This window comes from Rattus rattus, chromosome 4, assembly GCF_011064425.1.
Source record: "Rattus rattus isolate New Zealand chromosome 4, Rrattus_CSIRO_v1, whole genome shotgun sequence".
NCBI classification, from domain to species: Eukaryota; Metazoa; Chordata; class Mammalia; order Rodentia; family Muridae; genus Rattus; species Rattus rattus.
This window is the reverse complement of record NC_046157.1, coordinates 161,747,607-161,764,977: the sequence shown is the minus strand read 5'-3', so window position 1 is coordinate 161,764,977 and position 17,371 is coordinate 161,747,607. Positions and strand designations below refer to the sequence as shown.

The 17,371-nt window shown below is 48.0% G+C and overlaps 1 protein-coding gene across 9 annotated transcripts in view; it reads right to left on the bottom strand.

Annotated features, from left to right (window-relative positions):
- Agap1 (ArfGAP with GTPase domain, ankyrin repeat and PH domain 1) overlaps positions 1–17,371 on the bottom strand; it is a 428,036-nt gene that overhangs the window by 128,769 nt on the left and 281,896 nt on the right. For all 9 annotated transcript variants that reach the window (XM_032901597.1, XM_032901598.1, XM_032901599.1 and 6 more), the window contains one exon: positions 13,520–13,688. In XM_032901597.1, the coding sequence (XP_032757488.1) occupies positions 13,520–13,688 (169 nt within the window). The remainder of the gene's footprint in view (positions 1–13,519; positions 13,689–17,371) is intronic.

Sequence of the window (17,371 nt, the reverse complement as noted above, 5' to 3'; positions counted from 1 at the left end):
AGAGAACTGGGCCTGGGGTGGTATCAATGCTGACCTTCTGGTACTGCTGCTTCTGGGATGTGCTGTAAACTGTCCTAGCCCACAAGTCTTACCAACTATGTAATGGGTTGGAGCAGAAGGAAGAGGATTCCTATGTTGTTCTTGCCCTGATGCCTTGTCTAGTCACACTCAGGCCCTGTGCACCAGGCACGGACATCCTCAGCAAACCTGTCATCTAATTTACCTGAAGGAGTCAGACAACTACAGGGTCCTCCATTCATGCCGAGACTCAGTAGCCTTCAGGGAGACTGAGGGGCAGGGGGCTCGCGCTGCTGGGAGGACCCGGAAGGCCTTCCTTGGAACCTTGCAACATTGACTTTAGACTCTGGACAAATGGAGGGTGAGCAGAGCCTGCTGAAGAAGAGACACTGTACTCTCACAGGGCAACCTCACTGACTTATGTTAGCTCCACAGAGTGCTCGAGTCTGGTTCACTTCTCTTAAGGATTTCCCCTCTTCGTTCACCCCTCCCCCAAAACAGGTCCACACATGCCCAGGTAGGTTCAGTCGCACCTTCCCAGAAGCAGAACCACAGACACGCTCCACTGCACTTGCTCTTCAGAGTCTCACGCTGGATGATAGTGGCTGTACCCACTTTCCAAGGGCGCACCATCGCAGCTGTCACCTACGTACTACCGAGAATGGAGGAGCCACTGACCAGCGGTACGAGGATGAACGGCAGGCAGACCATGGGGCAGGGGGCAGCAAGGCAGACCACTCAGGCTGACGTCGGACTGGGTTCAAGGGGCATGTCGCATCCGCGGGATGCTAAGTCAGAGGGGCCACCCTTGTGTGCGCTGAAGGCAGCAACAGGAGGGACCTCGGGGCCAGCGACGGCCACCTGCATTCAGCTATACCTCAGAATACCTCAAACGGTTTTAACAACCGGTTGTTTGTGTGTCTAGGTGCATCCTTGCCCTAGCGTGGAGCTCAGAGAACACTGAGTTTTTGAGAGTTGCTTCTCTTCTTTCACCGTATGGGTCCCTGGAATCAAACTCAGGTTGTCCGTCATGTGGCAGGTGCTTTGATCCGCTGAGTCACCTCCCCAGCTTGGGTTTTGCACTTTTTACACACATACTGTATTGGTCACATTTACACTCCCCGCAAAGTTAAGAAAACAAAAACCACTGCCCTGCTGGCTTGTGAATACAGATGCGGCTTCAAAAGCAGGAGCTGGGACAGCAGAGGAAACTTCCCAGCGGTGAGCCCCAGGGCACGACCCTGCTCTGAACAGCCCGAGATGCTGACTTCTCAATACGGTCCCTGAAGTACAAACTTGCCTTTTCATCTGGGAACTTCCTCCCAAATATTACCAAGAAACTCAGGGGGGTGGGGTGGGGCTGGTCAGCTACCTGGCCAGCTCAGGGCTCAGGGCGGGCGTTTCCTGGAACACCCCCTTCCGGGATCAGCTGGTGCTGGCCTGATTAGCAGGGGGCAGCCGCATTACCATGCTAATCCTGTCCCCCAGCGCCTCTTCCTTGATATGGATATGTGCGTGTGCTTAGCTGGTCCTCTTGAGTACCAGCTTCCCCGTGTCAAAAGCCCTGATATTCTCTCCAAAGAATAATTTCCCTTGTACTTACCTCCCTAAAGTGTAAGAGTTGATTTGAAAAGATACTTACTTCCACCATATGCTATTTTTCTTTAAACAATCTGCATTTCAAAGTGAATATGGCATTTATATCTGAATGCGCATCAGTATGTTGCCCGAACTGATCTCAAATGAGCGTGAAAAAGATGCTGCTTTTCTATTGAGCGAGGATGTTTTCATCCTCCAAATGACATCAAAGGCAGACTCCCTCTTTTAAGCTATAGGCTTAGTACATTAAAAATAGCCTGCTCTGATTAAAAAAAAAAAAAAGTACATCCTGAGACGATGGCTTTCTACGGCGTTCAAGTGCACGTTCATCAACAATCATCCCTTTAAAACACATTTTCATTACCGTTCTGTTTCCTGTCTAGCTTCTCAAGCAGGCTGCAACTTTACCAAAGAGTTTAATGAAGGTGCGTGTGATTGTGCGTGTGCGTGAACCCAAAGTCCTTTGGCTTACTGATTAATAAGAATGAAACAATTAATTGCTTCGGTTACTGAAGAGATGGCCATGAACTTCCATGCATGCTGGGTGAGAATGAGAAGCTCGAAAAAGCCCCAAACTGGGGCCTTCATTCAAGCAACAGTCAGAGAACTCATCTTGGGTCCAGGCTCCCAAAAGCTGACCACGGGCACGAGGAAAACCGGGTCTCCAATCACTGCTGGACGACACGGGCTATTCCAGCGGTCACGGCACTTCAAGATAGGCCTTGACCATCTGCTCTGTCCTCTAACTACAAGCCAAGAAGAACATAATTCATGACGATGCTACCATAAAACGTGAGACAGAAATGATGAGTGCCTGTGAGAGGAGCTGTTTGCTCCAGTATTTGCACTGGAAAGCTGCCTCCTTTGGCAACCAGAATTTTTGTCTGACAGAGTTGTTCTCCCCAAGGTGATGTCCAGCATCTTCTTCTGAGGTGCGAGAGCCCTGGCCCTGCATGCTACGGCTCCTGTTTTGTAGACAGGTGCAATTTAACACGCCCATTACTGAGACGCAAAGCTGGGATTACTCGCCGAAGGGTACATCTTTCTGTTACTACCTTTTCCAATTCTGATTCTCAGAGAAAGAAAAGCCAGCCTAGACCTGGGAGCGGTGAAACATATCTGAGCAACTACATTCTCAGGATAACCACACTCAAAAGTCAAAAAGCCTAGGACTGGAGAAGTTGAGACGGCCCCTAAAATCTGCAAACAGCTATTCCGAGTCCGGTTTCTCTTAGTTATGGTGCCCAAGGAAAATTCCGAAAGCCTATTTTACCGCATAAATTCCTTAAAGCCAGTTTTGACAAATGTGCACTGTGGATTAAGTCCATCAGCATTACGGCAAATCGGTCAGCATTTACTGCACAGACGTAGATGTTTCCCTTAGCTGTCACCATGGAAAAGATACGCCACACATCCTTTAAAAAACAAACCGATGGTGTGCATGTGTGTGGGCACACGTGTGAAGGTCAGAATTGGTTCCCCACTTTTACCACGTGGGTCCCAGGAATTGAACTCAGGCTGTGGAGATTGGTGGCAGGCACTACCCTGCAGAGCCCTCGTGCTGGTCTGTGAATCATCTTTGACAGGAACGGTTTCCTGACACTGTCACACAGCCGTTATCTTATTTTCCGATCTAAACCTTCAGTGTGTTGGTTCAATGGGGGCCACTGGCATTACCTACTTGCGGGTAGTTCTGGTTGTTTCCTTGGTTTCCCATGGTCAGACACAATGTGTCGACAGATAATTTACAATTTTAGGCTTTCCGAGGATAACTCCTCAGAGGGGTCAGGGCTGCAATGAGTGGCATAGACCTTTCTGATCCACACTTCAGATCATTTTCTTAATAACCAGTGCCCCAAAGAGGATTGGTCAATATTTGAACAATACAGACCACATTACAAAGCAGATAAAAATGGACGTGATAAGGCCAGCGGTAAATAAGGAAATGGTCAAACTGTACATGGTACCCCGTGGCCAGCCGAGCCTCTGACTACCTCAGGAGTTGGCAATCCCATCCGCAGTGGGTTCTCCTTCCTCTGGTTTATTTACGTGGTCTTTAGTCAAAGTTTCAAAGCGGCTAATTCTTCAAGGTGTAGAGGGTCCGCGTGTGCGCCTTGCTGGTCTGATGGTGCCTATGCTTGCTCTGGGGCCACAGTTGGCTTCACTTCACCTGAGCTCCCTAAGTCACCCTGTGATGTCACCAAATGCATTGGTCAGTGCTTTGCCAACATGGCCAAAGGTTCAGCTTCTAAAAGGAGAATAGAATAAAGAGAGGGAACACATGTGTGGGACACAGGGAGAAGTGAGGACTGCTTCCTGGCAGTGGGTGACAGCAAGTGAGAGTCCCTAGCAGAGTGTCAGCACAACTCAAGAGACGGGCTGAGCATCTCAGAAGCTGAGTTTCATTCTAAGTGGTTTGATTTAGAAATAAACATGTATTCCCAAGGCAAAACCTTCTCCCTGGCACTGGCACTCAAAGTTCAACCTTACAAACCCTTCTTTACTTTGCCAGTTTTCATCCGCTTACCGGCACTTGCTGGGAAAACCCTGAGGGTGTTTGAGGGAAGCCATCATGAAGCTTGCTTGGCAGCAACCCACTTCGGGTGCACATGACATGACCAAATGTACTCGCAGGGATGGGATCATTACACAAGGGGTATTAACACCTGGGCTTTTTGTATAAACCAATAGCCCACAGCCACAGTCAGAAAAAAGTGGGTTTACAAAACTTCCAGGTGTTCAACTTCCAAAGAACCAAATGTTCACCCTTAAGTGCCACGCCTAAGTGTTCTTTAGTACGTGTGTATGTCTGTGTGTATTTGTATTTTTTGCTTGCACACGTATGCACACCACATGCATGTAGCGCCTGCAGCAGCCAGAAGAGGGCATCAGAACCCTTGGGATTGAAGTTACAGATGGCTGTGTACTGCCATGTAGGGGTGCTGGAGACCAAAAGCGGGGTCCTCTGCAAGAGCAGTCAAGTGTTCTGACTGAGCCGTCTCTCCAGCGCCCTCTAAGGCATTTCTTCCTTTACGTGACCAGTGCAACAGGTGTCTTTTGCACAAAATGTACTTTGAGTTTACAGTACTTTTTTTGAGGGGATCTGGCTATTGTCCCTCCAGGGTGGACATGGTGGCCCAGTGGCTTTATCATTTCCCCAACCCCATCCTCCCAGCCCCAGTTCTTGTAGCTCACGTCTTTTTCCCCATTGTATTTCCTTTACTTTATCGTTTTTTTTCTTCAGATTCTGAGTGTATCTAACAGCCTTGCAGAAGACAACTCACCGCTCGTTCACGTGGGTGTTTGTGACTCTTATCACTGGTCTCACCCACTTCTACCCTGTAACTCTCTTGAAGCTGACAGAACCAACTTTTCCGGTCTTAGAGCTATTGTAGAAGAAGGTCTTCGCTCCTGGTTGCTTCCCAACAGGTGGAGCACAGCTACCAGATCGAAGCCAGCAGCCCTTCACCGCCCTCACAGCCCTTCACCGCCCTCACAGAACAGCTGGCTCAGGATGGGCAGTAACTCACGCCATGGACCCAGTGACGACGCAGGCGGCACAGAGCGGCTGGGAATACTTGGGGTTAGAATTAGCACAGGAATGAGGGCGTCTGTGGTTTTCCCCCATGCTCTAGGTATATTTGAGAAAGATAAAACTATATGTATGATGGGCACTACAGAGCAACCAGCCAGGAGGACAGGAGATGGCAAGATATCAGGATGGCTTTGAGCGACTGTCCTGTACCAGTGTGGGGAAGGAGGTAGATTGAAGACGCAACTTTCTCTGAGCTCCTCTCCAGCCAATGCTGAGGTCTGCACACTGGCTTTTCCTTCTAGAAGGCTGCTGGGGCAGTAAGCAGGATCATGGCTTTCTGCCTGCCCCAGGCTAGTCTCACTGGTATGTCTTCTGATTTCAGTGGAGAAAACGCTGAATCCATGCTTTTGAGGTGAAAAGTTTCTAGAGCTGCTTTTATTTACTTTCGGGCTCACAGGTTACTATAGAAACAAGTAGTTCAAGACCACAACATCCCCTGTACCCTTTCCAAGGAAATCCCATAAAATCAGGTCGCTCTGTCAGAACTTACACAACATAACACTTTACTGTTAGTTCAGGTTTCTGGGAAGGATCTCCCTAAGTTGAAGGCATTTTCTTGTTTCCTTAGGAATTGCACTCCAGTGTTACAGCAGAGGTCATGCCACTCAGGAGAATCTAAAAATGTCCCCTTCTCCATATTCATTACTTGTTACTTGCATCATGAGGAAAAAAGAACCTTCTTTACCAAACGATTATTTTTGCCAAAATTTAACTACTGAATACCCATCACAACTTACTCTAATAAATCTGGCTTCCAGAATCCAGGCATCGTATGATTAAATTAGCATTTTTTATTTTCAAAAAAGGAAAGTAATTCCTAACCAACAGCTTTGGGTGACACGTGTGCTTTCATGCCCCTGAAGGGTATTTAGCAGAAGTGTCCATTTCTGTAGCAGAGGGTGGAATGTTGCAACCAAAGTCCAAAGCATGGGGAATTCTGGGTGAGCAAGGAGGGCTAGGAGAGGCCTAGCTCAAGGGCCTTGGGCCTAGTGCCATTCTACAAACAGGCAGGGGACCAGCAGACCCGTGCTGCCCACCCATACTCTGGAGTTATTAAAATGTTTTCTAGACCATTTGAAACTAAACAAAGAAAAACTTTGTCTCTCTGACACAACAACGGATCTCATTTGGACGCTGTGTTATTATTTTTTTCTTTAATAGCTATTACCACTGTAACAGCAGCTTAGCGACTCGTCTGCAGCGTGAGCAGTTTTGATAAACAGCCTCTGTGGGCCACACAACGGGGATAATGTATCCTTAAGTACCGCCAATGAGCTGCCATTCTGCACAGCCAATTACTTCTGTGCGTCTGTCACTCAAAGGAAAAATGACTGAGCCCATTAGATCAAACCTTTGTCACTGTTCCTAATGCACTCTTAGGCCTCATTAATCTCCGGGAGCAGCAACAGAGCCGCCGGTGCCTCGCCGCCTCCCCCGAACAGGCCCACGTGAAGCCTCTCATGTCTCCCCCAAGTGCGCGCGTTAATCAAGCTCTCCTTATTGCCCCGGTCCCTGTCACGGCGGAGAGCGCTCCCTCTTAAATGCTCTCATTATGACCCATCCTTAGAGCCGGCTAAGTGGAAAAAGAGAGAGGGAGCGAGGGAGGAAGAGGACGGGAGAGAAAGAGAAGAGAGCAAGTCCAATCCCATTAATATTCATGACAATAATTAGTATTCTAGGTCACTGAATATTCATGCTATTAGTTTGGTTTTTTTATGGGTTTGCTGGATGTCCTGATTGCTGAAGTGTGGAGAAAACAGCATGCTTGAGACTGTCGATGTCAACGGCAGTTCAATACTCCACACACATTCCCGTCCACCCTCCCCCACTCACCCGCCATACTCAGAGCATCAGCTCAGCCCTCCTGCGGGCTTGGCCTGCCTCCAACTGCTGGGGACCTCAAGTGGGGGAGGCGGAGGAAAAGGGGTAAGGGTTCCTCTTATAAGGGTCGAGGTGCCAACCTGGGTATCATGGAAAAAAACCCATAATTGCAGAAATCCAACAAAGACACATGGTATGAGAACAGAAAGATAAGCTGTGGTCCCAGAACAAAGATGTTGCAGCCAGAAGTCACCGACAAATTGATGATAAAGGTACGGAAAGGTCATGAACGCCCCAAAGAACACTTTCTGGGCCACCTAGCACAGCCATGTAAGTAAGGCACTTAGTGGGGGACAGGGTCTAGATATGCCATCTGTCCACTAGCAGGCATTTGAAAGGCCAACTCAAAAACATCTCTCGGCCACCCCTCCCCTTCCCCAAACTTGTCAGGAACCAATGAAAGGCCCTGGAAGTCAGAAGCCAGAGCACAGAGGTTAGAGTCAGGGAAGCTGAGGTGTAGAGACGGATCTGCACTGGAGGGTGGGGGGATGGGGTTCAGTGTAATATTTTGGATTCCAGAGTGGCTACTCTTAGACATAAGCTTCTCTATTTTGTATAGAAACATCAGATAACCCCAGGGCTGAAACAATTTTATCTAGGTCACATGTGTGTAGCTAGATTTACCAAAGCAGGTTGGCTAAAACTCATTAAAGAAAACATGTAAGGGTATTTCAACTCTTTCTCTGGAAGGATTTTAGGAATTAAACTTGGGGAGACTCTCAAAATGCAGCGACTGATAAATCACAGTTACCATGGCAACTCAGGGTCCCTCCCATAAGCTCCCTGCTAAAGGATCAGAAATGAAGCTTCCGCTGGGCATCCTGAGGGGAGCCACCTCAGAAGAGGGAAAGATGTGCGGTGGAAAGGATTTTAGCCAAATATGAATAATATGAATAATTTTTTTCTAGACGCTTCCATTTTACCACTTATTTTTGCTGAAGCAGATCCTTACATATTTTTACCAAAAACATATTCAGACAGAAATATTCTATATCTCTAATGACACTGGCAGCTAACCAATTACTTTTAAAAACTTATTATTCTGCTCTTACTGGCTGGCAACAATCAAGTTCAGAGTTGGCTTCTAGAGGTCAGGGTTATAAGGGGCAGCTCACTCTGCCCCCAGCATCCTGCAGCAGGGGCACTGCTCTTACGTGCCTACAAATGGCGGTTCTCTCAGGTCAGGACTGCTCTCCTGTCTGGGCATCTCTTAGGTTTTTTGTTTGGTTTGACTTTCAGACTGCCCTGCTCAATGGTAGTGATTTCTACTGTAGTATCTGTCAGCATTGTCTTTACTCATGCTTATTTCTACTTGATTAAAAAAAGCTTTAAAAATATTTATTTATTTATTATGTGTAGAGGTTGAGAATGACTGGTGGGAGGTGGTTTTCTACTGCTTGTGAGCCCTGGGGACTGGACTCAGGTCAACAGCATGGCAGGAAGTGCTTACCCGCCAAGCCATCACACCTGTCCACAGGTTGCTGTACAGCAAGGGTGACCCAGGAAGTGTGTCCCACCCAAACCAGCTTGTGCGGTACTGGGAATCAGAGTCTGTGCACTGTGCATTAGGCAAGCACACTGCTAGCCAAACTATAGCCCCAGAAATATATGAGGAGCAGGTGGGAAATGCCCAGCATGAGGAACACATGAAACGGGAGGTATGAGGGTGAGGTATAAGGGGTTCACTAGGAAGCTACCACCACAACGAGCTTTTCCCACCTCTTTCCCAAGGACATGGGAAAACTGGACATAAGATTATAACAGCATTTCAACATTCCCATTGGAAAAAGAAAAAAAAAACCCTCTAAATTTAAACAAAGTTATAAAATGTATAAAAGAAAACAATAACAATGTATCTGAGAAACATGAATGTGCTGGTATCCCAAATACACAGAGAGACGCAACTCTAGCCAGGTGTAATGGTGCGCACCTTTAATGCCAGCACTTGGCAGGCAGAGGCGGAAGACTGAGTTTGATGCCAGTCTGGTCTACATGGTAAGCTCCAGACAGCCAGGACTACGTAGGGAGACCCTGTCTCTACCAAACAAATCAGAATGAAACAAAACGAAACCATCCAAAAATAAACAACAAAATAATAACACGTAAAAGAGCCAGGGCAACAAAACCAGGAGTCTGCCAGCAGCAGATGAGCCAGGCCCCATTTGCCCCCTTACCGACTGATATCTGCAATGGCCTTAGCAGTGTGCTTGGCACAGTGACCCCGCTGAGGTGGTGGGCTCCTGAAGGGATAGCCTGGAACTGCTCCTCTCAACCCATCTTCAGAGCAATCATCAGGGCTAGGCACATAACAGATCAATTTATCATGGAGGACGAAACACAGGAAGAAATAATTTATCTAACTCATGAACTGGATGGGAGACATTAAGTCAGCCCAGAACAGAGGTAGGCAGGCACTGTGGTACCGAGTGGGTATTCTTCTATTCATGAGACATGTCCTGCAGATGATCCAACTAACATGAGTTGGATTACATGGCTGGATATGAAAATAAAATCCAGGGGCTTTTGTCTATGGAACCACTGAGATCACGAAAGAAATTTCCCTGGAAAAACATCAGCACGGTGACTTGAAGATTTGAAGATGGAATGGATTAACAGACTCTCTAGGATCTGAATGAAGAAGACCACTAGGCATAATCGACGTGAAGAAACCCAGAAAGAGCAACAAGCCCCCTCCCCAACCATGGCCGTGATTAAACCCAATGTTAGGGACTAGATCCTACACTGGTTAAATAAACTGTGTGTGGTGATACATGACTATAATTCCAGCACTTGAGAGGCAGAGGCAGGAGGATCAGCAATTCAACATCACGCTTAGCTGTGCACTGAACTAAGCTAGTTCAGGCTACAGGAGACCTTGTCTCAGAAGAAAAAAACAGTCAGCCACTCTGAGATGATTAGGTGGCATATTTTTTTTCCCCAGTCACCATCATGAGATGATTACGTGGTGTAATAGTTTTTCAGTTGCCGCCATGAGAAGATTTGGCCATGTAGTTGTTTTCCAGTTGTCCTGAGGGTCACAGGAGAGATAATAGAAATAGGAAGCAACAGCTTGGGAGACTTGGAGGTCATCTTGGGGTGTTGAGGCGTTCGCTGCCATACTGAACTAAGTCTGATGTAACACACTGTGGTAGAAATGCAGCATGAGAATCCCACAGAGAACAGAGGATGGAACAGAGCAGAACCCCAGAAAGTGCATTTCCTCATGATTTAGTTGTACACAGGGAAGATGCAGAAATAATGAGGATCATTCAACAGAAAGGACAGGAGGTGTTTGAATTGACAATTTGCTGATTATTTTCTATCAGATATAATGGATCCAAACAAATCGAAGGTGAATTAGATGTTAATGATACTTTTTAAAAGGGTTTATTAAAATAATAATAAAACTTGGAAATAAATGTCTATCGGCTGCAAACAGACTTCAGATCACTAGAGGATTTTTGAACAGTTCAACGTAAAAAACCACAGATGTCAGTCACAATTGGAAGACACAGGAAAAAAGAGAAAACTCTATGAGTAAATATAAGACTGCAAAAAGTAAAATATTTAAAATATTTGCATATTATTAAAATACCAGTATCCTTAATATATAAAGAGCTTTCCCATATCAACAAGAAAAAGAACCCATCAAAACACATACAAAGAAGACACATAAAATAACTACAAGACATATACATGAGCAATAAGCCCAAGAGTCACTCAGCTTCACAAATGACGGAAGAGGCTAAACTTTACACCCAGCATGGGGCGTTGATTTTGAAAATGACAGATAAAAGCAGTGACAGGTGGGTACTTTGTAGGAAATATTTGTAGAGGTTATTTTGGAAATATACACCAAGAACCTGACAGAGAGCTCACTGGCTGAGCCACAGCACTGAAGGCTACTGGTTGCTGGAGAGTAACTGCAGGCTTAGTGTGAGCACGCCCCAGGTCAGTCAGACAGAATAAGTGAATAACGACGGAACCACCAAATGGAACCACCCTGGGAACCAAGCACCCCCACCTAGTTAACCTCAGACTCTCAAAACTGAAGCCAGCAGAACTCAACGAGTAAAGAGTACTCTCAATTACCATGATCAATTAGTCAGCAAATAGCTACAAATAACTATTTTTAGCTCAAAGTCCATCACATCACTTTTCCACGTTGCTGTTCCTCACACCAGAGTGTTTTATAAATAACAATTTCAAACCCAGGGAACTCAACTTGCAGAGTATAATTTAGAGTCTAAGAGCGCAAACCCAGCAAGTGCCTTGATTTCTTAAGCGAAAAGCAACACGTTGTTTTAAATTAATGTCCAGATGTACGAAGTCAATTCGCATTAAAGTTTCAAAATGTACTGGTGGAATAGCTGTCTCTCATAGTACCGGACCCATAATCTAGCCTTATACCCAAGGACTGGACAGGCAAATACCCAGTGATGTGGTCTGAGGTCTCACCTAGTCTTACTGGAAGCAACAGCATCAACCTTATGCCTACTGTGGAAGCCTAAGCCATAGTTCCCGAGTATGACGGGGACCCTGAGGCACTGTGACTAATGTCACACCCCTATCTCCCTGTCCCAACTGACATCTGTAGAGCTAAACCAGGTGGAGGAACCGAGTGGAGGGTTGGAAAGATCCAGTCTTAAACCTGAGGGGAGTGACTATGCAGAAGGTCTGACTCTTGCCTCCATCCAACAGCAAGGCTTTTCCTGTGAAGGAAACAGGGGTGAGGACACAGAGCCCATGCTCTTAGCCCAGCGTTTGGTCTGGTGTGCTACCTGGGACTAGCATCGGGTGGTGTAGCCATTCGAGAACTCAAGTCTCAGGAATAAGAGGTCTAAAAACCTTGACTGTATTCACTGGTTCCTAGCACATGCATTACTCTTTCCTTAGGTTTCTGCAGGTTCTGCACCCCCTCCCCTCTCAAGTCCTGTGCCCCCTCCTGTCCTAGAGATCCCAGCCCTTCCACAACTGCTGCCCTGGACTTCCTGTCTTTATCCTGAGGACCGGGAGTGCTCAGCTTTATACTCTGTGTCCCTGGGTTTGGGAGCATTGGGGACACTACGAATTTAGCAAGTGACTTCAGTCAGGGCCGATCAGAAAGGACAAACCCCTGTTACTTTTTTCAGTTTAAAAATAACTTTCCAAGTGTTCCAATCCCTTAAAAATGTATCTAGCAGGTGTTCCAGGAAACTCCCACTTAAGGGTTTGTCAAAATGGACATAAGCAAAGGCTCGTTGCCACGACTGAGTCGTAGACAGATGTAGTGGCCTCGATAGGTGACTGCCATGTGTAGGACGAATTCTGGAGGCCAGAGACTCCAAAGTCACAGTGCACATAATGAAGTGGCCACTGATAAGTGTTTCATGACTAGAGGAAGGGTGATGCCATGTAGCGGAGTATGGAGACTAATGCTCTAGTCATTCTTGACTTGTTCTTCTTCCTGGGGTACCATCCTCCTCTCTCCCCACCCAATGTTGTTTTGGGAGTGAGGAGGACAGGTCAGAGAGGGCTGCAGAGCAACAACCTCACCTTTCTGGAAGAACTGGTCCTCCCCTCAGGAGAAGCCAGTTTTTCGTTTGATTACTAACTGCCCCTAAAGGTATGGTCCCTGCCCCTCTCACGGTCCTCCTGTCTTTGTTAACACGGGTAGGTAGCCAGGCAGACCTGGGGACTGACTTGTTCAACACCACAAGATACCAGGAGCACTGTCTGGGAGCCATAATGAGACTCTTTGTGGCACCCCACTTTTACCAAGCAGTGTCATTCACCCCTGTGCAGTCATCACACTGCCTTTAAATAACCTGGTGTCTCAGAAGCGAGGGAGGGAAGCCCGTTGTTCCAAGAAGCTGACACACATGCTAACATCTGCAGTACACCCCTCCCCCACCAAGACTGAACTAAGTGGGAGAAGGAGCTTTATGTTAGTGGAAACAAGGAACCTTCCTGAAGAGATTCCACATGCTGAGAGAAGACCCCAGAGCTCTTCATCTGGCTCCCCTTGAGAAGCAATCACAGGAGAGCCAAAATGGCTGCCAATCACCTACAAACGTGACTCGGGAACAACACATGAAATGCCAAAGGCTGTGATTGCACCAGATCCTCAGAAAACAAAGGACAAAGCTGTTTAGCTAACGTGGGTGATGCCAGTGAGAACAGCGACGGACAGCCTGTGCGTGGTGCTCACAGTTTGACGCGTGTAGCGACAAGGCACTCTTCTTTTACAGCGGATGCCTCTACCTCCGAACGACCTTAACTAGCTGATCCACATTCGCAATTGCTCGGAACGCCGCCTTGGACACTTATGCTTGTGCAGCTCTGGTTTGCCCGCTGCCACGGAACACAAGCCCACCTGAGGCTACACCATCTACCTGCGGCAGGAAGTACTCGGCTCCTCGGGTGCAGCCAACGCTGTGAGCTTACCTGAATTTGGTGAGATGTGTAAACTGCTCATGTCCTTGGCCAGGCCATTGGTTTTGGGACTGGAGATCGGCGCACAGGCTGACGTGGCTCGGGGCGGCCTCTTCCCCGGCACCTTCACAGTGGTTCTCAAGAGGTCTATCTCTTTGCCATGGACGTTCTGCATGTAGTCCTGTGTGAATGTTAATACCCAAGAGATTAGAGAAAAGATGGGACCCGAAGCCCTATCCATGTCACGAGCTATAATCCTGTGGCTGCCATTTTTATCTGTAGGGTGTGGGCAACTCTGTTCTTAGTTAAACCCAGGCTAGACATCTACATGCTGACTTAATCTAGGACTGGGAATGGGGAAAGAAACAATCATCACAAGATCTTAGATTCGAACTCTCGCTTCCTGGATGCAGTTTAGGAACCTGGGCTGGTGCTGTGAATTCTGGGAAACAGACCACAGGGATGCGGAGATTCATAAGAACAGTGTCCACAATGTAAGCATGTAACTGAGTTGTGCTGGCTAGTTTATTTGAAAGGAGGAACCCTCAGTTGAGAAGATGCCTCCGTGAGATCCAGCTGTAAGGCATTTTCTCAATTAGTAACTGAAGTCGGAGGGCCCAGCCCATACTGTAGGTGGTGACACCCCTGGGCTGGTGGTCCTGGGTTCTAGAAGAAAGCAGGCTGAGCAGGCCATGGGGAGCGATCCAGTAAGCAGCATGCCATGGTGTCTATATAGGCTCCTGCTTCCAGGTTTCTGCCCTGTCTGAGTTCTTGTCCTGACGTCCTTCAGTGATGAACAGCAATGTGGAACTGTAAGCCGCACAAAACTTTTCCTCCTCAACTTGCTTTTGTGGTTACAATATTTCATCACAACAACAGAAACCCTAACTAAGACAAAGACGGGAGGTGACTGGAGGACGTGAGGGACCAGCAGCAGGGTTTTAATGACAGTAGTAACAGCGGCAGCAACAGTGCACTTGCAGTGGGCGCTCACAAGAATGCACAGGTTTTCCTATTAACATCGGAAGCTACTCCTGCAAAGTCACCAGCTCCATCATTTAACTGTGAGCTGAGCAAGGACAACACCAGCAGGCACGCCAGACTGCATGGGAAAAGGCCCCGAGTCCTCAACCCTGCACAGGGCCTTGGTACAGGCGATGGAAGAGAGCCGGGAGCAGGAGTGGTGGCCTTTCCCAGGGGAGAGCACGCCTATTGGTTGCTCAATGCCAATGGTCAGGTCTGAAAAGATTCAGACGAGTAACATTATCTGGACTTAAGGCTTTATCTGGGGATGTATATGCACAATCAGATACACATATGGGTGCGATAACAACTGATGAAGAGAGAGGCCTTGACACTGAAGGAGCTGTGGGGCTTACGGGAGGCTTTGCGGGAAGGAAAGGCAAGGGAGAAATGTTGCGATTAAAATACAATCTCAAGAATAAACAAACAAGACTGCTCATCCTGTGCCTCCCGTAAGAAATGCCCCAACAGGCCTGGTCTCCTTCGGGGTGCTGCTTGGGAAGGTTGTGGGGCCTTTAGAAAGTGAAGGCTTCCTGGAGGAAATGAGTCACCAAAGACAGGCTTTCAGGCTGAATGGCCTTACTCCCTGTTCCCTCTGCTTCCTGCGGACTGCTGCAATGTGATCAGCAGCCTCCTGCTTCTGCCGAGCTTTCCTGTTCTGACGCACGCACTGGGTCCCTCTGAACTGAAAGCCAGAGCAGCAATCCCACCCTTCCTTCTCAGGCGACTGGTCACACTTCCCCGAGTAAGAAAACAGAGGGGGACAAAAGCCTAGAAACGAACCCAGCAGACCCTTGGCTCCTGCGTGTTGGCAGCCAGCAGCTAGAGACTCTCAGAGGGTAGCCTGGGCTAAGTCATCTAACAACCCATCATACAATGGAGCAAGCACAACACCTGGTTACAGCATGCCAGGTAAAGCTGTGTGAGCGTCCTAGAAAAGTGGCTGTGTGCCAACAGCTAGCTCGGCTGTCAGGCTGTGGTGCTCTTGGGAGGTGGTGAGACTTTAGGTGATGGGACCTAGGGGCTAGTTAGGGCACTAGAGGTGTGCTCTCGAAAGGGACACTGGGGGACAAGCCTGCTTTCATTCCATCTATCCTCCCTTCCCTCCCAGATTCCTGCTGCTGTGTGGTGATCAGGTATCCCTGCCACCATGTGCTTGAAGCAACAGAGTGAGGTGACTGAGAGCTCAAGTCTCTGAGATTACAAACCAAAATAATACTTTCTGCCACCAAAGTTGGTGATCTCAGGAGTGTTTTGTCACAGTGACTGAAAGGTGATACAATAGTTTGGAACATGGTCCTGCCAACTCTCTCATGCATTACTGTCACCGCCGCCGCCGCCACTACCAACCCCACCATCACCACCACTGTCTCAATGAGGCCGCTTGTCTACAGACACAGCATTTCACAAACCCCGAATGTGCTGCCCCGTCACACATCAGACAAGGGCGGTCCTGAATTACTCTGAGACAAATAATGTTCAGGTACTTTAACAGGAAGTGGGACTAGGAAGGAAGCAGGACTCACGGTAACCCAGACATCTGTGTTGTCCTGAGTCACTACATTCAGGCTGGGGGACCTTTAGGAGAACTGACCATCTACCTTCCGGGGGTTCTGAGCTCCTAGCTGTGCAGCTAACAGACGCAGAAAGATAACCCACACAAGCAAAACCGGGAGGTCAGAGCTTTAGTCGGCCAGAGGTCAGCAGGGCGACGTGTACTGATGGGAGTGGTGTGGGAGTCATGACAGGTCTGTCCTCACTCCTGGGAAAGAGGCGAGTCCCCTAACGTAATTGCAGTAGAGTGGCCACGGCCCAGCAGACCAGGGAAGCCGCCTATGCTGGTCAGCCTTGACTGCCATCTTGGTTACACTGAGAAATGTGTAAGGCAGAGACGCACTGAGCCTCAAGGGATGCTGTCAGGAAGTTCCTGAGGACCTGGCTGAGGCGGGAGCCCTGCCACGAACACAGTGGCACTATGGCACTATGGGTGAAGCCTCTGCAGGATTTACTTTCTGCTTCCTGGTCACCTCGATGTGAGGTACGACGTCCATGCCCCGCCCCTGGGATGGTAGGATGTGGATCAAAGGTGGAAGAGGGTATCATCATCAGGTCAGACACTGAAGGACAGTGTTTGTGGACTCTGATGGGGAAAACCGGCACTGCAGACAGCAAGCGAAACGCGTGTCTCTTAGGGAAGAAAGGGACTCCAGCCAGAGCAGGTCTTGAGAAAAAAAGGCTGTTCTTCTCATCTCTAGGCCTGCCATGAACACCCACCCACACAAGCCCAAGCTTCCAGAGTTGTGCTGGCAAACAGAGAATTCCTTCTTACGCAGTTACTCCTCTAAAACACCAACTTGCTGTAACTTTCTCCTTTAATGCCGATTCTTGACAAATTAAAATACAATAACAGGAGTGTAATTGAGCATTTATTGCTTATGAGTTCCAAAATGAGGCTAATCAGAGAGTGACTAAGCCCCAGCGTGGGCTCTTTTAATAGGCATGTTTTAACATACAATAACCAGGATATTTTATTTAAAATTATTGTAGAAATGTACAGTCTGCTTTCTAGATCTGAACACGACGAGGGAAGACATTTGTCTTGAGCCCAGCATGGGCTGGCCGATCTATTTTCTCCCCTCCCCTCCCCCTGTTAGACGCTGCAGCGTCAGAACTGGCTGGAAGAAACTTGAGTATCAGAGGGGCTGCGAGGGTGGCTCGGTTGGTGACCTCCAGCATGTCTGCCTATGATCTCGCTGCCAGGGAAGAAGAAAGCAGGAGGATCTTTGGGTTAGCTGCCCAGCTACGATTATGTTCCACGTGGGAAAAAAAGTGAGGGAGACA